Here is a 23338-nt window from a genome sequence, read left to right as displayed (position 1 = left end):
GCGGCACTGTTCAGGGGAGCCCCGAAGGCCCATTAACAACAGCATGGATGAACACACGTGGTCCCTCCACGCAGTGACGCAGCAGGCAGAGCAAACCGTCTACAACAACTCACCACAACACGCACAGATCTCGTAACATAATGTTGAGCGAAAGAAGGCAGACACGAAAGAGAACACAGCTCATCATCCCTTTATCCGAAGTTTAAAAATAGGCTATGGAGATGGAAGTCAAGAGCGTAATTACTCTCAGGTGGGGGGCAGAGGAGCAAGAGGAGGAAGCCACAAAGGGCGCCGCGGGGGTGCTGGAGGGCTGTGAGGCTTGACCTGGTTCTGGCTGGAGGCGTGCTCGCTCTCAGACACTTCCCGAGCCGTACGCTCGCGGCTTGCATGCTTTCTGTACATGTGTGCTATCCTTCAATAAAGTACGAAACCTTTCAGATAATCACACAGAGTAAGATTTTTAAAATAGTAATGAAGATCACAAAAACTTCTGTTTTATATGCTATGGGCATAAACTATTTGGTGCATGTTTTCCGTACTTCGGATCTATGATATGAAATAAACGCTCTTAAATTGGAGCAGTTTGAGGTTATGAAAGAAAATTGGTGCTGATGTTATGATCTCTACACAATTCTTTTCATGGAATGTTTTCGGTGTTTGTGTTGTACATAATATTTTTAATGGAAGTTTTTGAGGCTGTTTTATAAGATTTGATTGAGAGGATAGTAAGACCACGTTCTTGACACCTTTATCCCAAATATCACAGATAACAGTGGAGAGCAGGTCAGATGGTATCACTGCTGTGTTCAAAACCTTCCAGTGGCCCCCATCTCACTCAGGGTCAAAGCCAACGTGCAAAGTGTCACCGGAGCCCACAAAGTGCTGCCCGATCTAGGCTTCCTTAGTCTCCCCTTATTTACTGGGCTTCAGATGTGGTAGCCTCCAGCCAGTGAGGCATGCTCTTGCCTCAGGGCCTTTGCACTGGCTGCACTGCCTCCTGGAACCTTCTTCCTCTCCATCAAGGCAGGCCTTGCTTCCTTACTTCCTTTGATTTTTGCTTAAATATCACTGTCTCAGTGTGTCCCTTCCTGACCAAAGGGCCTCTCCATGCTCCTCTGCTTTTTCTCTCCATAGCACCTGCCACCTATTGTTACACTCTGTTACCTCCTTACTCATATTTACTGTCTGTCTCCTTCTACTGGAATGTAAACACTGCCAGTGAAGGCATTGTCGTCTATTTTGGTCACTGCTTACTTGTGTCCTTAGTGCCTAGAAAAGGGCTTGGTACATAGCAGAACTTAGTAAATATTAAGTATTCCAAGTGTGCATGGATGAAGGGATTAATGAATATATGGAACTGACTTTGAATCCAATATGCTGTGAAGCAAACTAGTAAAGTGGGTGACATCCTGGTCAACAAAACTGGGTTGTGGGAATTCTCCAAGCCAAGTTTAGAGTCAGGTCAGGACTCAAGAAAGGGGACAGGTATATTTCCCAGAATGTGCCCTGATTCCATCTCCTGGAGTTCTGCTTTATTGTTTCAGTTCCCTCCTTCATTCACACAAAACAATACTGGTGTGCCTACTGTTTGCTTGGCCGTGCTGAGCACGAGACCCCAGGCTCAGTGGCACCATGGGGAAAGACGCCGATGCCTGAGAATTGTTAGGGCTTAGGCATGACTGGCATTATCTCATAACATCGTCACCAAACCATCACGGGAGACTTGTGTCTCCCAATTTTACATCCTAATTCTACAAAGAGGTTTCCTGATGTTAAGTGACTTGCCCAATGTCTCAGGGGCAGGAACTGGCCGAACAGGGGTGTGAACCAGCTGCCGGGCTCTAGCCTGCACCCAGCAAGATGCCCTGCATTCTTCAGTGAGGGCTGAGACCTCAGCTAGAGGTAACTGGGGCAGGAGGGCAGTGGGATATGTTTAAACCGAATCGAATGGGCACAGCCAAAGAACCACAGCACTGATCATGGGGGTGTCGCCAGGAAATGCATCCGGGGGCCTGAGTGCAGCCTCCTGCAAGACCGGCACATTCTAGTAGACAGGGTGGAGAACTGGGTGTGGCATCGAGGGGGACAGAATCTGAGCAAACAGGACGCAAATGGGACAACCTCAAGTAAAGACAACTCGAGGAACTGTTTCTGACACCCACCCCACGGTGTGAATAAAATTGTCAAATTCTCTCTCTCTGAAACTATGATAATGGGCATGAAAAGCATCTGGCAGATGCAAAGTGTTCAATACACATCAGTCTTCCCTCTTAAGATGCCCAGGAAGCATCTTAGATGCTCAGGAATTGGTAGAAAAAACACAGAAACGGAGTGTGCCTCCCACGTAGGCCTGGCCCCGATGACCACTGTAGACTGCTGGCGTTTACTCAGGGCGATGTCATAATCTTCTCCTTGTCGGGGTTACACCCCCTTTACTGTAACTGGAGAGTCATGGTGAACTGGAGCTAAGAGTGGCCCCAGCCCTCTCAGGGACTGTCATCTTGCAGAGGGAGACACGAGAGGTGTCTGATCCCAGATCGCCCAGCTACTGCTCAGAAGTAACTGGTTCACGATCACACAGGTGGCTGCTGGCACCACACCAGGGCCGGCTTGTGTGTGCGCAGACGATGGCTTCCAGGGGGAGGGAAAGGTCATCCGAGGAGGTGGTGACCCTCCCCGTCTCTCCAGGCTGCAGTTAGGTGGGTCAGCAGTCAGTGGCTCTCAGGCCATGCCTGGCTCTTTTACTTGCAGCCGGCACCTCTGTGGGATTTCTAGCTCTGTGCTGGAAGCTGTACTGGTTTCTACCACGCAGCTTATCCTTTGACCACCTATGGGCCTGTGATTTGCCATGTGACGCCCAGTTAATCAGGCTATTCAGCATCCTGGAAACTGCTATTTCCCGATTATGCCTCATTGAAAATCATTTTCTTGACAGCCTTCTACCAGACTGAGTCCCGGCCCCTGGAGAGGCAGTCCCCTGGGTGGAGGCATTTCAAATATCCCTGGGGGGTCTGATATTTTACCCACTTGCCTACACGTTGTGAGTGACTATTAGCTTTTCCAAAGCAGCTCTCTGAGGAGTGAGAAGAGGAGAAGCTGGCTGACAGCAGGGGCTCAAATACCACCAAACAGAAACAAGTGACCGTCCTGAGCGATGAAGGAGGAAGAGGGCCGGGCAGAGGCGCAGGCCGAGAAGCGCAGCGTGGAGGGGCGCAGCAGCCCTGACACAATGGGAGCAAGAATGCTGGGGGCTTTGCCACTGGGCAGACCTGGGTGTGAATCCACTCCCCTTCCTAGCACGTGGCTTCGGGGAGTGACTCACCTTTGAGGTTTCTGTGTCCTTGTTTATACAAAGGAGGCCAATGACACTGTGCACAGAGCCATCGGGGGCGAGAACAGTGCCTGGCAGGCAGTAGGTGCTCCCCTGCATCGTGCCTGCCTTCCTCGCTGAAGTAGGTGATGTCAGGTACCAGCCCTGATCCCGTCCACCTGGAAGCCGATTGATCGCCCAGGAAATGCCTCAGTTCTCCAAAGCCTCTTGACTAATTATCTCACGGGCTGCGTCAGAGCAAACGAGGCCTTGCCAGGCTCAATTCCCAAACATGCGGCAAGGATGCATTAGTGGTCCTGTTTTATTCAAGAGACCTTCTTATACTATGCGACATTATAGGGTAACAGGGAAACTATTTTTTGAGTTGGACTCTGAACCGGACCCGTGAGCTGGTGAACATGGTCACTGAGTAACAGCATAGCCAACATTTTCACGGCACAGACGTCTGCCCGGCCCATGCTAAATACCTCATGCGTGTTACTCGCTCGCTCATCTCCACGATGCCTCCATAGATACTACTATTATCTGTGTTTTGCAGATGAAGAGCAGGGTCAGTCCAGGTGGATGTGAACCCAGGCTACCTGGCGCTGGAGGCCATGCGGGCAGCCACTGTGCTACGCTGCCTCCCAGGGCCCTGAAGGGCACAGGTTAAGTGACCTAGATTGGGCACGTCAGCAGGGTCCGTACAACGCTCTGGGCCTCTGTGGCATCTGGGGACTGCCAAGGATGTCAATGCCAGGGAGCAAACCACCTGGACGCTCCTTTCTTCAGAAAGAACAGTGGTCCAGGATAGACTGCTGTGGTCCCGGCACCCTCCAGGGCCCGTTGTCCACATGCCCCTTCATCAGAAGCTCTCCACCTTTGCCAGAGCAAACTTACAGCTGGGTTTCAGAGGAGGAAACTGAGGCAGAGGGAAAATGGTGGTTCAAAAGTTAAATCTGTTCAAAGCCGGCATTTCTTGCCTTCTAACTCTTAGGTCTCCTGTAGATCTTGCATTCAGTGTATGTCTTTGTTTATTCGGCAAGGCAGTTCCGTGCAAGGAGTGCATTCTTGGGCAGGCCACCAAATCTGTTTCCTGCTCTGTAAGTGGAGAATAATGGCAGCCACATCCCACGTGGCTGGTGGGGATCCCATTGATAGTATCCTAGGACAATGGCACCGTAGTATTTAATAAGTATTAGTTCCCTTTGGATGGCCATTTATTTGTATCATAAATATTTTCAGTCCTGTGTAAACCGCATTCAATGAGTTTGCAGGATGAATGAGACTATTCATAGCATCATCTGTTCAGATCAGCTCTGCTGGGAAGGACCGAGAAGTGTAAGTGAATGCGACGTTCCAGCAAAACCTCTGCAAACAGCGAGCTGAAATCCAGAGCTGAAGGTATATTTTTAGTTCATGACAGGCTGAATAAAGTTGGCATATTGGCCATAACATTTCATAAGCCACATATCCAAGTGAGAAAACATTCTCCCCTAATTGAACCTATTGTTTTCCCAAGCTTCCGTTCCAACTGTGGCAGAATTTTTGGCAAGTCAGGGAAACTCGGCCACTTGCAGGTTTCTCTCAGGGTTTCCTGTCATCTCGGCCCGTCTTTTTCCTCAACCCACGTCTACATTCTTGTGGGGCAGGGTGATGGGAGAGAGGGGCTTGTGCCTCCATGTCAGTGAGGACGATGCTACCCATCGCCCCCTGCCTTTTGTCCATGGTGGCACCTCTGGTGATGGCCATGACAGTGTTTTGCTCTGACCATCAACTCTGTCCCCACTGGTATCTGCCAAGACAGCTGCGTCCTCCACTGGCCTTGGGCTTGCGCAAGCTACAGGCTGCTTCCAATAGCCAAGACCTTAAGAACCCCCAACATGTGTGTGTGCACACACCATGGACACGCACACACACATGTGTATCCCTTTGGTCTTGGTCCAAGGAGAGGGGGAAGAGGGCAGGAGGCAGGGCCTCAATGCCTGTTGAGCTCTCCCTTCCACAGATTCTGCCTGTGTCCCACCTAGCCAGCCACCGTCACCTCTTTCAGGGGGCTGTTGGATAAATATTCCATCCAACCTACTGCTGGTGCTAGGACTTGGACCTTAGTAATCTCAAATTCCAGAACTGAACATTACTGTGTCTTATTTCTTTTTGTATTTTAACTTGGGCCTTCTTTCCCTTGGCATACGGAGCCAAGCTGTGGTTTTCTTGAGGATGTGTTTTATTTGGAGAGGTGCACCACCAAGATGACATAAACAAAGAACACTAATCAAATGTACACAACCACCCTATAAGCTTCCCGTGTCAGTCCTCTCCGTTGGCGAAAGGTTGCCCCAAGGCTCAGATGTGCCGAGCTCTGAAAGGTAAACTGGCTCTTTCCAAACAAAGGACTCAAGGACCAGGGGACCAAGCTCTGTGCCCTGCAGAACTGGAGGCAGAAAAGAAGGTTCTGGAGCATCGGGACTCACCAGCAGTGGAGAGTGGCAAGGGTGCGCCGTGTGTTATTAGCACCATTTAGAGGAGTGTGGGGCTTGGGAGCAAACTCCAGGTCTGAGAGCACATTTCTGAGAAGAAGCTGTGCTTGCAAGATTGTGACAGCTTCTTCCCCCTCCTTCCCAGCAGTGAAAACAATTATTCTTCACATTAGTCTCCCGCAGTTCAGACCCTCATCCATCTCTATCCAAATGGCCTGAGATGAACACTGTCCAAAGAGCTTCTTTAAAAGCCTCCATCAGCACAAACATGCCAGCGCTAGCAATGGCTCCTTCTCCTTGCTGGAGGTCAGGCCTCCCGTCTGCAGAGTGACGGCCTCCCCCGGGCCGGCCTGAGTGGTGGCCTCTGCCCACTCGGGCCGCGGTCGCTGCTGTGCACGGGACCTTCCCGTCCCCTCCAAGTCTTTACCAGAGTCATCTCGTGTCTCTTCAAGGCTGCTAATGACCAGCCTTTATTCACTCCCGTGGCATGTTTAGTCTCCTCAGAGCTGCCGCTTTGACCTTTCCCAGTCTTTATTGTCCTGTCAAATGGTTTTGGTGGAGAAAAGTGCCATTTAGCTGGCTCACTGTCGCAGGGAAGCAGGAAAGCATATGCAAAGTTGCTTTTCTAGCCACGCCCCTTCCTTTCTGCGCTGTGAGCAGTGGAAGTCACAGCAAACTGTGGGGGGGGGCGGTTGCTAATCTGAGCCCCTCCCTCCTGTCACCAAGTGCCCTTTTTGCTGCTGGGACAAGATAGTGATGGTGACCAATGACCTGCAACGAAGATGGGCAGGGAAACTGCCTCTCTAGGCTTCCTAGGATCTAATTCTTATCCTAACCCAACCAGGATTCTATTTTAACAGTATTTGAATGTCTTGTAAAAATTCCATCTGTATTTATGTTGAAATAATTAAAAGGTAACATCGCTGGGTTTATAGTTGTGACACAGGAATGTCAGGGGCTGCAAGATGGGCTTGTTAGCTTCTTGTGGCTGCTGTAACTACTTATCACAAACCCAGTGGCTTAAAAACAACGGAAATGTATTTTTTTCAGCCCTGGAGGCCATAAGTCCAAAATGAGTCTTACGGGACCAAAATCAAGTTGTTGTTAGGTGTGGCTCCTTCTGGAAACTCTAGGAGATAATCCGTTCCTCGATTCTTCCAGCTTCTGGTGGCTGACGACATTCCTTGGCTTCTGGTGGCCTCACTCCAGTTTTTGCTTCTGTTGTCACATTGCCTCCTCCTCTCCTGCAGTCAAACCTCCCTCTGCTTCATTCATAAGGACAGTTCTGATTGCATTTAGGGTAATCTAGAGTAACCTTCCCATCCCCAAATCCGTACCTTGACCATATCTGCCAAGTGTCTTTTGCCATGGCAGGTGGCATGCACAGGGTCCAGGCGTTAGGACATGGATATGTGAGGGCCATTATTCAGCCTATCACAATGGCAGGGGGCAGGTTCAGCTTGGACCCTACTCAGAGAGTGACCCTTCCTGCCAGAAGGAGTGGATGGCACATTTGCCCTTTGTCTTAGCACCCAGGGAGGACACTGATGTGTCACAGTGCCAGCAGGCAGGGCAGAGAGCTGCAGGACCAGGCAAGTGGACCAAAACCCTTCCCCGGGTTAGCAGGTGACATGAGCTGCCAGTATTTTGCAGAGCCTCTTGGAGAGAAAGTGGTAGTCATCAAAACAAGTGACAATGCCAGTGTAAGTATTGAGGGATGAGAAGATTACAGCAGACTCTGACAGTTGGCAACCCTAAAGTCATTCCCACCTTTCTTGCTAACTTCATCCTATTTTCCCCAAGTTGCAACATGCCCAGCCCCAGGAGATAAATCCCTTGGATCACACTTTGCATAGAGAGGATCTAAGCCCATCACACTCCCCCTTGCAAAGGACTGGTCCAAGGCAAGCACGTGACTCTGTCTCAGGCAACGTGAGCTAAGAGAATATATGCTGAAAGGCAAGGTGGGCTCCACAGAAAGATTTTTCTTCCTCATGAAAGACAAGAGGATTTTAAAGAGAAAGCAACATTGCCCCTTCCCCACTTCCTGCTTTGCACAAAGCCATGTGAGGACATGAGCGGCCCAGAGCCATGGTGGCCGTCCTGTGGCCGGGAAGGACACACTTGAGGATAGGAGCCAATCCACGCAGGGTGAGAGGTGCAGGGGAGCACCTTGGAGTCGTCAAAACAACCCTGGGCCTGCTTATTGCTAGACTGCCTTGGTAAGTGGACTATAAAGTCCTTATGGTTTACTCCAGTACTACTGAGACTGTCTGCTACTTGCAGCTCAACACTCCCTCACTGATCAAACAAACACAAGGTCCTCAGAAGGTGCCAATAGAACAGGGACAAGGCACAGAAGGATACTAAAGTCCCGCCGATTCTGCACTGTGAGGAGCAACTTTAAATTGCCACCTGAACCCCACTGCCTGGCGCCTCATCAAGGTGCATCTGTATGCAGAGTTACTACGCAGAACGTGCCTGGAATTCTCAGTTCTCATCTCTGAGTTTGTGACAGAATCTCAAGAATCCTTAACTCATCTTCCTAAGTCACAAACTCAAAATTCCCTTCAGGTACCATGATACCTGAGTTAGGCAGATCCTACCTATAAGAATTAGCATTCTGATGCTCCCACTGAACTGCTGAACTATGTAAGTCTCACTTCCCCAGCCCTCTGCAAAGATACCCACGTGTGCCCTTTTTGGTAGCCTATTGCGCACCTCCCGCACGCACTGTCCAAACCAGAGGGAGGCTCCCTCCGCTCCACGCGTCACAGCAATCAGCCACATGGTTAATTAATCTGAGCGCAACTTAAGCTACTTTAAAGAAAATCCCAGGCAAACAGACATAAAATACCTATTTTTCTTGCTGAATTGTTTTTTTTAATTCCCTCATTGATATCAGACTTAATTATGCAATATCTCTGAAATACACAAACATCTGCGATTTTATTTCAGAGTATATTTGAAAGACAAAGATTTCAATGTCCTGCGTGGTTTCAGGAACGTGATGGATCTTACTGAGGTTGAGGGGGGGAAAAAAGGAAAGAAAGAAGAAAAAAACAAACGCCCTTATTTGACTGGTATGGAATTCAAAGTGTGGCAAGTAGTCTAAGGAGGAAGACACTGGCTCATTTCATAATGTAGATTCTAGGTTCCATACTGATTTTTCTTTTAAGAAATATATCTTAAAGAAGTCACCACCTTCTTTGCCACATGGTTACAGTATGCCTGTAACATTGATTAGCTACGTAACTTTTAATCCGGAAGGTTACTAATTTGTCTGACAACTCCCCGATCATCCGGCTCTGTCCTTCCATTTCTGAGTCAGCACACTCGCTGGCAGAGGAGCCTGCATCTTGCAGGGCTGTCACTTCTATCAAACACGATGCCCTCAGGACTTACGCTCATCATTAAAGAAAAAAAAACTTGTTAGAGGATTAGCCAGGCCCAGTGCAGTGCCGTTAAATTAATTTTAGAGATGTATCTAGGTCAGACATCTATCTGCACATTGCATACAAACACCCCAGCTAGTTATCTAGTATCTGCATGTTTCTAAACTGTTAGGGCCATGCTCGATGGAGAATGACTCATTGTTTTGGCCCCAAAGGAAAAATGGTTGTTTCTCTTCAATATAACCATAAAGAAATTGTGGTGTTTTCCCTCAAAGTTGGCCACCACAAAATATTTCCAGGGATCTTTCTAGAAGACTGTTGCTAAAGGGCATTAACAATCTCATTTCTGTTAACTAGCAGTTCTTTACACAGAGCCGTTTGATGCCCAAATAATTTATGACTTCTCCACATCTCATTTTATCTTCCGAGTAGAAAGAATGTATTTCATAAAGTCCCTTTAGAGGTAATGAAGTTTCAACACATAGCTGAGACAATGAATTTGCAATATGCTGTCCTTTGGGTAGAAATTAAACTTCATTGAGAAATAAGAATTTAATACTTCAGTGGTGGCGAATAAGGAATATTTAAAGCATGTAGGATGCAAAGGACTTTGTTAAAAAAGGTAAAGAAAATATGTGAGAAGCCTGCAGTACCCATTTTCTTTCAATATGCTGTGAGGCCCATCTAGGCATAACCCAAGTAGTCTAAAATTACAGAATGAAACCTTTTGACCTTAAACATGTCTCTTATATGAAGATTTGCATACCATTCTACGAACATGTATTTGAGAAGCTGAACTAACCCCATGCAGTCTTCTCACAGCTGATTTCATAAAATTCTAAAACATGGCAATCCAGGAAAGCATGATAGCATTGTCACCAGGTAAGGACTCAGACAGAATCAGCCAGTATGTCCTGGAAAGGGCCTTCATTAGACGGATGAGGAAACTGAGGATGGGGGGGGCGGGGAAAAAGAAGTAACCTGCCAACCTGCCCAATTCCCGTGAACACAGTTTAACTGAAAAGTGCTGTGTGTCAATTCCTGTTAGTGTGGAATCTGTGTAAAGACAAGACTTCTATGCTTAGATAGCATTTATGATAGCAATGCCAGAGTTCTAGGGAAGAATTTGAATGCTTTCATGGCAACTTGTAATGTGACTTAACCTGATACGAACACAGCCTAGAGCATCCATGATAACCTGTGCTTTACTTCTCCAAAGCTGAGAGTCCGGGGAAGAGCTGGGTAGCAACGGCGCAAGACACAGTCCACTTCTCGGTAGGTCAGCAGAGTAGAGACACCATCCGAGTTAAGCAGTAACAGTGAACAAGTGAGTCGCTGAGCCAGCCTGACCACTGTGCCCATGACTTTTTGCACTGGGCTGAGACAAACATTGCAACTGCCGCCTAGAGGTGTGTGAATCCCAGCAAAGTGGAATACTGACAACATGATGACATCAAGATGTAACTTGTAATTGCAAAAGTCACTTTCGATTAGATCACCAGCACTTTTGTGACCCAATGAAATGATATGATTAGGTCTGAAGTCAGCCCAGAAACGTGCGCGATGATTGTGTGATTAGCCAGGCCAGCTCACGGGCTCCGTGGGGTCACGGGCATCTGAAAGTCTGAGACTGCCGGGAGCTGAGGCAAGTGAGAGCTCATTTTCTTTACATGGGAGAACGAGGACAACTCCAAAAGATATGATTGCTCATTTGAAAAGGGAAAATATCCCTTCGATTAAAAATATTTCTGTAATTATAAAGTATGATAAGGGAATGATGGTCAGAGCTTCTGACATTTTTTTCTGACATTGTATGAAGGTTGTGTGTTAACTAATCATAGCAGTATTGGGGCAGCAGCATGTTGTGGTAGACTCTTTCCATTTCTGCACGTGCTAGCCATGTCAGTTTAGGCAGGTTCATGCTGTAAACCTCAGTAAAATGAGGATTCTAATGCTCTTCTCTTACTGGCTGTAGGAGAATTAAAAATTATGGCATAGTGCTTGGCCCATGGTAGGCTTAAATATTTAAACTTTCAGAAGATACATATCACTATGTACAGAAGATACAGATCACTATGAGGTCATCTTTTGATTTGATTGCATGTCTACTAATTAATTTCATATCCACTAGTTAATTTTAAGGGCATATGTAAATGCAATCTCAAACCTACACGTGGGGACCTTCCTAACCCCCCACCCCCAAAACTGCCTTATGATATGGGAGTCAGGAAAAAAAAAAAACACAGCATTTACAGAACAAAAGCAAATCATAATTGAACTGATCACGCTGTGTGTGTTGAGTACACAGCCAAGACACACACTGGGCCAGTTCATGTCCACCAAGGCAATTATGCCACCGTCGAGGAAAGCCCGAGTGAGGGTCAGCCTGTGTAGTGAGTGGGGCACCCGCCCCAGACCGAGTTCTAAGGAAAAAGAATTGTGTCTTTAATAGAGTTTCCCAAACTTGTCTGTTGACAATTAATCGGGGCCCTTATTAAAAACACAGGTACCCAGCAGAGCCCCAGATCATTCTTATTAACAGCAGAGCTGGGACGTGTCACTCTGGTCTAGTCTCTCACAAGCCGGGTTGGCCCAGGCATTGCCCATTTGCACAGGTAAATCAGGTCATCATTTCCATTTAAAAGTTCATTTTCAAATGTTCGCAATTCCAGCAAAGCTCTCCAAGGGGATCTCCATGAATTAAAATACAGACACTAATGTCATCCCTCTTACTCAGGTCCACCACTTGGCCTCTGCCCAACTAGGGCCAGAAATTCACCCTGGAGGACACTTCAGAGACACGGGAGGCCTGCCTACTTTCCGGCAGAGAATCTGTGAAAAATACACCGGAATGCACGAGGAGTGCAGATTCTTTGCTCAGTTGCCGCATTCAGATCTTCGCCGCCTCATTCTTGATTTGTTCCTAAGAGGAGTTCTCAAACTGGGATCCCTGAGCCCCAGCATTACCTGAAAACTTGTTAGAATTAAAAATTCTTGGGTCCCACCTCAGAAACTCTGAGATTGGGCCCCAGCAATACGTTTTAGCAAACCCTCCAGGTGGTTCTGATGTGCTCTAAAGTTCGAGAGCCAGTGGTTAAAAAACAAACAAACAAACAAACAAAACCCAGCTCATTTCCCCACTTATCTCAATACAGTGAACCAATAAGTTTTTAACTAGTTAGGCCTCTCAAGCATTTGTTGAGATTCTTCTATATTCAATTAGAGGAAGGAAAAGAAAAACAAATTTCGTTTTCACATGATTGACATTTTATAAAGTAGCTTTGATTTGAAAACATCAGAATGAGACTAAACCTGATCATTTTAAAGAAAGAAAGGCAGCTATTCTAATTTCACCCCATTGAGTATTTACTTTCATAAGGCAAAGTCACCTGGTGAAGTCATTTTTCACACAAACTGGGATCTAATCATGCTGTAATGCCTCTTCAAGGTGCAACTACCGCATAGCTTATAAATATTTCTTTGTACATAAAGCGATTTGATTTTCGCTGCTCAAATTATGAATAGCCACTCACTGACAGTTGTCCAAGGGGTGAAAAGAATGTTTTAAATTTAACGCCCATTCATAATGTATCTTCCATCATTCTTTTGCTATATATATACACACTCACACAAACACACACACTCTTACATATACATTTCCTACTTTTAGTAGCATGCTGTAACAATTAAGGGTAATAGATGTATGTGTAAATATAGTCTACCTATACAAAGAAATGAAGGTTGAATGTAAATAGGCATTAAATGGGAGAAATTGACATCCATTATATATATACACATGCACAAATACATAAGGAAAAAGTGTACTATGTAACACAATAGACTCTATTTAATAATTCTTGCATTGGTTTATAAAACTCAAAAGAACACAGCTAAATGAACGGCAATTGAAAGCGTGTGATGGATGCGTCCCTTATAGCATTTAAATCTCTTCCACTTGATTAAAAATTCCTAGTTCCTCTTCACTGAATTCTTTAGAGTTTTTGAGCAGCCTCTGCCCTGATTAAAACAAATTAGCATCAAAGATCCCCTGTTGAATGAGAAATCATTAATTGAGAAACATGCGATGCTCCTTAATTACCTTTAGAACAGTGAGAGAACAAATAATCTCAGGTTCCAGAGGGGCCTGCCTGCTCTGCACTGTGGGCTCATTTCGAGAAGCTGCCGGAATAAAACTCAAGTTGCAAACACTATTGGGGAATATCAATGCAAGCTTCAGTAAACATGCTGCAGATTGTTTATCTAAAAGAAAAATACCTAGATAATGACTAACCGGAAGAGAGGAAAATGTTTTAGTGTATTATTTTGTTGAGAGCTTTAAAAGTATTTTACCTGTGACAATATTGATTGAGAAAATAATGTGAGTTGTTCTTTCTGATATAAATTTTAATGGTTTGAGTAACATTTTATTTATGTAATTACCTAATAAGATTTCAGATGCTTATGTGCAGATGAGTAACTTTATCATTTAACAGGAGAACAGAAAGCACCAACGTGTTAAACTTCACAAAATCCAGCTACATACAGATGGAAATTCAAATTGTGACAGGCACCTTGGTCATTCCTTCCTTTATATACCAACACAGTAATTATGACAGCTTCTCTAGGGCAGCAAGATACGACGCATCCCTCCACCTCCAAATTCCAGAAAACATTTAATAATAACCCATAAGAGTGTCATTAGAAAATGAAATTGTTATAGGTGTTATGACGACGTAAAGAATGTTACCAAATGCTCACACACAGTGCCGCATCTAGAGCCCTCTCAAGACAACAGTGGAGTGAGTTTGGACGTGAGGTTCTGAAGACTCTAGAAGCACATTCCTCACAGGCACTCTGGAAGAAAGCGGTGTTCTCATTTTTCTACACGCAGTGAATGAAGCACGGTGAAGCTGAGTTATTCAGCTGAGGACAGTATTTTGGTTTTAGTCTAGTTTTCCAGGGTTTCCATTTTAATCACTAGTTCTAGTCCCTGAAAAAATTGACAGAATTGATTCAACTGTCTTTATTTATGTATTTATTTTTGGATATTTTTGGTTCACTGTATAGTTTGTAGACTGCTTCAGATCAAATAAAGCACAAAACTCCCAAATAGTGCTGCCATGTAAGATCTAATGTTAATGTGATTAAGACCTGATTTGGGGTATGTGCATTTAATTTTTAGTGACATGAAGTGACATGTTTTACAAGTTGAATTATACTTTATACCAACAGTCTTAGTAGATTTCAAGCTTTGTAGAAGTTATTAACCATTATTCTTTGTCTTGCATCCCACCAAGATGATAAATTAATAGTCTGTTAGCGCCCATGTTGTAAGGGCAATTATCAAGACTCCATCAAGAATATGTACACAAAGTAATTTGCCCCCCAAAAGAGAATGTTATTATGAACTGTATTAATGCAATATGGAGGACTATAAGCATGGTTGTAGCATTTTGGAACACTAGAAAAAATTTTTTTTTCCCCAAGGGGTTCCCATGAATGTATGTGCTTTTTTGGCTATTTCACAATAATTCTCAAAATTCTCATTTTGGTTTAGGCAAAACCAAAATGGTTCAGATATTACTTATACTAATTATTGATAAAAAGACAGTGACAGAACCATCTTCTGGACATCATTCAGAAATGGAAAATCATGTCACTAAAACATTGCTTATTATGTATAAAAACACAACCAAGACATCCTTATATGTCACCACAGACAGAGCCTTTTGAGAGACAAAATGATGCTATTTGGTAGTTATCCCTTATGGAAAGGGGCTTCCTTCAACAGCCCAGGTTGGTTGATATTTTGCATTGGAAGGTTAAATTGAAGCTGTCACTTCAGAAATCAGCAAGGAGTGGACATTGGATCCTCAGAGTTTGTTCCCTCTTCCAACTAGCTCCCCTGCACATAAATGTTTGGGGAGGCTGTATTCTTTTATACTGACAGGGCAATGAGCTTCAAATGAACCTAGAGTTTTGACTCCCAGCAGGGAATAGTCTTGATGAGTAGCATATCCTATTTGCCATTATCTATTTGTGTTGCAAGGTAATTCATTTCAGGTTGAAATCAAATTGTTTTAAGCTGAGCTAGTGTTTTTATTGGTGTCCTTCCAGCCGGCCTTCCCTTTTAAGTGCCATTGTATTTCAAACAAGCTGATCTAAAGGAAAAGATTACTGCTGCCAACGTGCATTGTAACAAGGGAACGAAGATGTGCAAGACTTATTTTATGTTTTTTTATTTATTTTAAAGCTCTGGTAGAGGTGTGAGAGAGCTGGTCTGCTGGGGGAATGAGCTGGCTAGTCGGTGGAAGGAGAGATGTGCGATGACAGACAAGAAAATCTAGCCCAAGTTAGTATTTGCTGCAAAACTGCCACCTAAAGTTGAGGAAGATGATACTTAAAATATGTAAAAGACATTTTAAGAATCCTGAAAAGCACAACTATAAATCACCAGGCAACATATACCATTGGTTTTGATTGTAAATTAGTTATTTGGGAACTTTGACACATATATGCACTCTAGTGTTACCCTACCAAAAAAATAAAAATTCAAGGGACAAATCAATGCTTATGATTCATTGAATTTAAACCTGGATCTTTTCATAGTAAAAAGAAGAAAACATTTAACTATGATCTACTTTCCATTTCAACAATAACAACAAAAATCCATCACAAAACCTACATGAGGTAGTGAGCGTTTCTATCCTAGTCTACTTAGAAATGGTTTAGACAACTGGCCCATGGCGTTTTAAAAAGAGTTGGCATTTGAGTTAAAATTTGAGTGTGTCCCTACCACACGGGACCTGTTCTAAGATAACTTATACATCATAGGAAAGCCCAAAATTTAACATATCTTTGGGCAACATGGGTTGTAGAAGCACAAAGGACTGTTACGAGAATTTGCTCACTAATGCTCTTTTCCTAGGAGGATTTTCTAGAGCAGGATCTCCTATCTGACCATGCACAGAGCCAGTGTAAAGAAGCTTATGCTTAAACAGCTATCTTGCCTGAGTGAAAATGCCACTTCTGCCAAAAATAACATTGGTTAAAGCTTTTGATGGTGAGCAGAATACAGTGTTTCTGCAATGGTCTTTCAGGGGGTTGATTTCTTGTTCAATTAGAACTGCTCCACACCTAATCCTTGAATGAGGAAGAATTATTTCCTCAGCAAAAGGTGGATGCCACGGGAGGCAGGCAGGTTAGAATGGAGGGTGTGTTGGGGGGGATGATAGTTTACAGATATTATACTACAATATTATACTGTAGTTTCATATTTGGAAAACAAGATAATACTTGCTGTTTTCACAGTAGAGCTGGGAAAGTAAGGCCCAACAATATCTCAGCTGCTATGTCTATGTCAGGTACTCTGATTCTACACAAATTAGGGAAACACGTTAGAATTTGGAGAGGGAATTTCATTTTTATCAAAAGGGCTATGGGCTGTAGCTAAAAGAACGTCTGTCACGCATGTCATGCATGTCAGACACTCACTGGTGATTTCTGTAAGAAAATCCGTTTAGGCCAAAGAAAAATCAGTTTTGAGTTAAACTCTCCAAATCTCCTCGTGGCCACTGACCGATCCACCGTCAAAAGCTGAAGAGGAGAGTGTGCCAGCCCTGGGCGTTCGCAGAGCCACTGCTGCTCTTTGTTGCCAGAGAAAGGGGCTCCAGGATTCACCCTTCAGGCACATCTGCAGCAAGGACCCTCTGAAAGATTTTCTCTCTTTTCTGAAGCTCCTGGGAGATGCCAGCCAGGCTGGGCACACTTCTCAGGCTTGGGTGGACTTCTTGATCCCAGCCCCTGCCCTGGCCTGACCTCCAGGAGGAGTGATGGAGGGCTGCTGGGAGGAGGAGACCTCCTCCAAAGCACAGGCAGAGCCAGCCTCAGGGTTAGGCCTCAGGTCAGGGTCCTGGCAGAGGGTCTGCCCCAGGCCCTGAGCCCCAGAGGGGTCCCGGGAGCTCAGTCATTCTGTGGAGGGTTGAAGAGAAGAGAGGTGTTTAGATCCTCCTTGGTTTGGAGGTTCCCAGCAACCCCTGATGGGGACCTCGCAGGGCAGTGCCACTGATGGAACTCAGACCCAGCTGTCAGCATGGGATGGGGACCAACCCACAGCTGGCCAGAGAATGTGCAGGCTTCCTCAGAAAACTCCTCAGCTATACCAGGGCTGTGCCGCTCTCAGAAGGCTGACTTTTATTGTACGAAAGAACAATTTCTATAAACACAGAACACATGGCCAGGGGCACAGACCCTTGATTATAGCTGGAGTCCTGGCCGCTCAGGCTCTTGTGAGTTTTTCCTTCCATTCTTAGTAACATTCAAAATGCTCAGCAGGTTTTTCAAAGAGGACCTATAGGACAGGTCCATGAAAATCAGGTGAAGAGAAAAAGAGTGAAAAATGCATTTGGAATGCAGAAATTCAATAACACAAATTTTACAACCAAGTCTTAGATAGAGATGTGCTTTTTCAAGTTCTGAATGTTTTACCCTGTGTGATCTTAGAAGGGTAAAAAAAATAAATAAATAACAAAACTGCATTTGGCAGTGGGAGTTTGAAGAGCCAATGTTTTTATTTCAATAATTAAAGTCCTGATTAATAGCACATTATACCATAAAATGTTGGCTTTTTAAAGCAGGTTTGAACTTTTACACAATCTGTTTTTAATACTGGCATGTACACCTGTGTATATACAGACAATAATTATAGTTCAAATTCTTAATTTAAAAAATTTGATAAAACTAAAATGTTAAATGTACACTATAATGAAAACACCACTGTCACACCAACCAGATGGCTTGTATTCTTTGGAAAATTATTTAAAGCATTTTGAATTAGAATGGCAACTTTTTTATTGAAAGAACTCCCTCTAACCATAGACAAAGGCAGCGCTTTGGCCCAGCGTTTCTGTAATCTGCCTAACGGTAAGAATAAGCGAGGCCTTAGTAAGAACATTGCTCTCCGGGGCCGTCTCAGTCCTTCTGAATCTGAATCTCTCAAGGCGAAGGTGGGAATCTCCACGAACCCAAGGAATTCTTATGATCAAGTAAGTTCCAAGCTCACCCTGGTAAATGGCAAATGGTTTTGGAAGTTAATTATTTTTAAAGTGTAGGTGGAGAGAACGAGTATATTTGATGAATTTTCATTTTTAAACCTTTTAAAACTATAAATCGTATTTCAAATCATAGGTTTATGTTCACTGAAAAAATATGTACCGTGTACAACAACAAAATGTAAGCACTGACCCCTTCTTACCTAATTTGTATGCAAAAGGCAACAATTGATGTTCTCATCTAAATGTCAGTAGTTTTAAAAATACTCTACTAAAACCATATAGACTTAAAAGGATTCAAAGCCTCCACAGACCCAAATATCAAAGTAGTTTTTTAGAAATCCCTATATCCTAGAAATATAGGAACTTAAGATATTTAGGATGTCTTTTTGCACAAACCTACCTGACTTTTGCCTATGGTGAAGATGGATGAAAATTAATAGATGGATTCATAAAACTATTGGTAGAAAAGAGTGGCCCGGTGGCCCCAGCTACTCTGCGTCAAGGGCCCCGCTGTACGGGGGACATTGTGTTTGTCACCTTCTAGCATCACAGTAGCTCTACGAGGTGGGCACCGTGACCTCCCTTTGCAGGTGGAAAGGCTGAGGCTCCAAAAGGTAAAACTTGCCCAGCACCACACACCTCAAAGCTGGGTCCCACGTCTTTCCTGCAGCCTGTGTGCCAGTCTCACTCTAAATGACCCTAAGGCATGAACAGCCCTCAGTCACCTCTATCTTACCCTAGCCAAAAGAAAACAGGATATTGGTGAGTACAGCAAGTATCAATTGCATATTTAAATATGCCCTATTTGAAGTTTCTATTAGTGTTATCTGACATCTATCTAGATATGGCGTCTATTTTCCTTCTCTGTGTATCGCTAAAATAAATATACATTTAAAGCAATTGTGAGAATCTTAATCCACTTAAAATTTATTAAATCAGTTTGTAAGCATGTGCAAATTCTTTTCCAACAAGAACTTCCTAGCTGTACAAATAGTGTCCCCGGGTTAATTTTTACAATTCCATTCTATGTAACCAAAATTTTTTCATACTTGGCAAAATAAAAACTTATAAAATCTAAAGAATGTTTCAGAGTCATTCTAAATTGAAATGTTCAGAATTCCATAAAGGTAAGTTTTCAAGAGAATCAGTCATTTAACTTCTAACTTCCAGCAAAGTATCTCCATATTAGTGTGACTTGATTATTAAAAAAATGAAAGCATCCAAATTTAAAGTATTTGGGATGTAGGGGGAGAAACAAGACACAGATTCAAAGCGATTATTCTTGATCCTTGATGTCTTTTCAATCTACTTCACCTGAGGGTAAAAAGCTTTGATAAGTTGAGAATATATTGCATAATTAGTCATGGAGTAAGAAATATTTGGCCCAGAAAAGTATAGTATGACTTTAACTGAAGATTGCATTATGTTCCCAAATTCTCCAAAATTTGAATTTTCAAGTTTTAAGAACCCAGTGGGATTTGAGGTGGATAAAACTTGACAATTCTTTCACAGTTACACTATTAATAGTTGTGGAGCCTCTCTAAAAACATAGCGGATACAGATTTTACACACAAGTCTATATGTTTTTGTATTTTTGTTATATAAGCTTTCTCCTATAACAAATGTTAGAGAATTAAACAAATTGGCCAATTGTTTTATTTTTTAATGATTACATCTTTGTAATCACTAGTTTTGTCAATTTGTTTTTCCATGAGAAAAATCAACATTTTAAGAGTCCAAAAAGAAGCTGATAAAAATTACCTGATCGTTTTTAGGAGACATTTATAAACTTAGCTCCCTGTTTTTTTGAGAGAGAAAATATAGAGAAGTAGAAACAATCAGTGCCCTCCCCCTCCAAAACCCCCCCACAGGCTACAGATAAAATTCATAAAATTACTGTAAGAATTTGTCTTATTTTTAATGCATGGAAAATAGCAAAATTATCATGCCAGCATAAGGAATATATACTATAATTCACAAATGCCTAATTATCAAAATAATGACATAGTCATGGTTAGATGCAACCTAGCAATCTTATATAAGATGCAACTACGTATTGTATGATCATTCCTGTTGTATATTACATTCAATCCTCATCAAATTAAGCTATGTATAAATGGCATTATGAAATAAACATTTAATATCACAATAGAGTCTTATTTTGCTACTGTACAACCATGGCATGCAAGTAACTATGCATTAGCTGTAAACAGTAAAGTGTCATTACCTTCCAGAAATCCAAAGAACGTGAAAAGTACATATATGGTACTAAACATCAATTATATTTAAATTACTTTCATACTGAACCAAACTATATCGTATACAGCAGCTTTGGATATCTCCCTCACAGTTCTCACATATATCCTGTAGTCACCCTGAAGTTAGGAAACGCGATTCTAAACTACTTCTGTTAATGCTACTGAGCTTTAGTGAACCGTGGTCAGTATTAGACACAAATGATTCTACGTTCCAGTGTGAAGGCTGTTTTATTGTATTTTTCCTTTCTGCCATACTTCAGAGTTTGGAGTCATTAAGAATAAGCTGAATGTGGGCAATAATGAACGCATTTTCTAAAATGTAGATTTTCTCTCATGACACCAACGCGTTCATGTCAGAAGCAGGAATGCTCTGCTGTCCGCCAGCGAGTGCGATGCTCTGCTTGTACTCTGCGGGAAGGAGCTGGCGGGAAGGAAGCTGGGTCCTATCATAACTTGAGAGGGGTCACCTCTAAAATACATTTCATAACATTTGTAAAAGTTAGATAAAATCTAGCACTTAGGAGGGGAAGGCCAAAAGAAAATGATTTGTTCCGACAAAAATGCAGATGGATCATTTAGGTCTGACCCAGTGATTCCGAGGCAATTAGAACCATTACCACATTGGAGCAGAAGCTTGCACACTGAAACATAACTGTCGCAGCCCTCTTCACGTTGTGGTGTTGGAGGCTGTTTTTTGGAAGGAGAGGAAAAACTGATTGCTGGACAGGCTTCTCCATGCTCTATCAGTTCTGATAATGAGTTAGGCAGTTGGCATGGACGACAGGAATGTCCTCCACACTTAGAATTCTAATAAACCTCCTGTGAAGTTGTACTGACCATCCATCCAAATGGACTCAGTCTGGTCTGCATTCCAGTTAGGTGGAAAACTGTCACGTTTTCAAACCGAGTTTGGACATGAAATGGCCATGTGAAATATTTAAATACATTACCTACATCCTACTAAATCAAAATCTTGCTTTCACATTTACAATGAGATAAAACAGCATTTAAAGCCATTGAAAGTTGTTCATTTCCTGTTCATATACAGGTGATTTCAGTTTGCTTATGAGGCAAAAACTGTACAATTCTTATCATTCAGGCATTATAAAATGTCTTTCTTTAAAGTCTTGGATATAAACAGTTGATTTATACGAATTACATATTTTTCATCTGCATTAAGAAACAATATACATCTTTTTCCAGAGTTAGTTAATGGTAGCTATAATAAGCCTAATATAGTTGTAAAAATGACTTTATCACCTGTGACCATCTCTATTGTTATTTTTATAAAACTCATGAACATTCTTTGGCCACTTGGGATATTGCCCATTTGGAGGAAACTGTACTTGAGTCCTGGATGATGCAGAGATTTGCCTCCATAAAATCTGAGGCCATAGAACAGCTTTTAACAGAAGCCATTTACAAAACAGAACATTACAGAATATACAGGAACGGTTTCCATTTCTCAGACACAAGTTCCTTGACGTGTTGAGAGGTGTTTTCGATTTCGGACTCCCGAAGTCTTGTCTTTACTATCTGAAGGCTTCTGCTGTGAAATGTCTATTAGGGCACTGGCAATTGCAAGGCCTGGAAGAAAGAGAGGAAGGCATTTAAATGCTTGCTTAGACATTTCTGCCATGGCGACAATGGTGGCTTAGCACCCTGTTTTCTATTGCTTTATGTTTAGTCATCAAAGGTTTAGCTGTTTATTGGAAGTTATCAAGTAGTTTGCCCTTTGTCTAAAACGTTTCTTAACTTGGACCGTGAACTTCACACACGAAGAAGAACAAGTATGGAAGAAAGTTAACTGACTCTCACTTTGGACAACCAGATTCAGCATTTGACGAAACATCACCTTCACTTGTGAATATGACTCCATACTTTAGCATCTTTGTCTAAACACAAGTTTGCTCTGGATGTACTAGGAATTCTCAATGTGACTATTTTGTTTTGTTTTGCTTTTTAGGAAAAAAATCTCATTATATCAAGATTTTTTTTAAAAAATTTATAGCAGTGTTAGGTTTACAGAAAAACTGAACCAGTATTGATAATAAGATTATCAACTAAAGTCCAGAGTTCATATTAGGGTTTACTCTTTGTGTTGTACAGTTCTGTGGGTTTTGACAAATGTATGTCAAGTATCTACCATTACAGTATCATACAGAATAGTTTCACTGCCCTAAAATTCCCCTGGGTTTCATCCATTTACCCTTCCCATTCCACAAGCCTCTGGCAACCACTGATCTTATTAATGTTTCTGTAGTTTTGCCTTTTCCAGAATGTCATATAGTTGGAATCATACAGTATGTAGCCTTTCAGGCTGCCTTCTTTCACTTGCAAATATGCATTTAACACACTTCCATGTCTTTTTTTTTTTTTTTTTGGCTTGACAACTCAGTTCTTTTTATTGCTGAATAATATTCCATTGTATGGGTAGACCAGGGTTTGTTCATACATTCCCCTACAGAAAGATATCCCGATTGTTCTTGCTTCTAGTTTTTGGCAATTGTGAATAAAGCCATTATAAACATCAGTGTGCATGTTTTTGCGTAGACTTACGTTCTCAATTCACAATTACCTAGGAGCATGATTTCTGGATAATACGGCAAGCTTATGTTTTAGCTTTATAAGAAACTGCCACACTATATTTCAAAGTGGCTGTACCATCTTGTATTCCCACCAGAAATGATTGAGAGTTCTTGTTGCTTCACATCCTTGCCAGCATTTGGTGTTGTCAGTGTATTGGATTTTAGCCATTCTAATGGGTGTATAGTTGTATCTCATGGTTGCTTTAATTTGCAATTCCTTAGTGACATATCATGCTGATCACCTTTTGATATAT

General features: G+C 42.8%; 1 protein-coding gene across 1 annotated transcript in view; it reads right to left on the bottom strand.

Annotated features, from left to right (window-relative positions):
* Positions 1-17722: 17722 nt before the first annotated feature.
* Positions 17723-23338, bottom strand: part of ATRNL1 (attractin like 1) — a 563691-nt gene continuing 558075 nt past the window's right edge. The window contains exon 29 of the mRNA XM_069459886.1: positions 17723-22083. Coding sequence (XP_069315987.1) covers positions 21962-22083 — 122 coding nt within the window. The 3' untranslated portion in view covers positions 17723-21961. The remainder of the gene's footprint in view (positions 22084-23338) is intronic.

This window comes from Eulemur rufifrons, chromosome 28 (assembly GCF_041146395.1).
Source record: "Eulemur rufifrons isolate Redbay chromosome 28, OSU_ERuf_1, whole genome shotgun sequence".
NCBI classification, from domain to species: Eukaryota; Metazoa; Chordata; class Mammalia; order Primates; family Lemuridae; genus Eulemur; species Eulemur rufifrons.
Note: the sequence above shows the minus strand (reverse complement) of the source record. Positions and strands in the feature narration are given on the sequence as shown.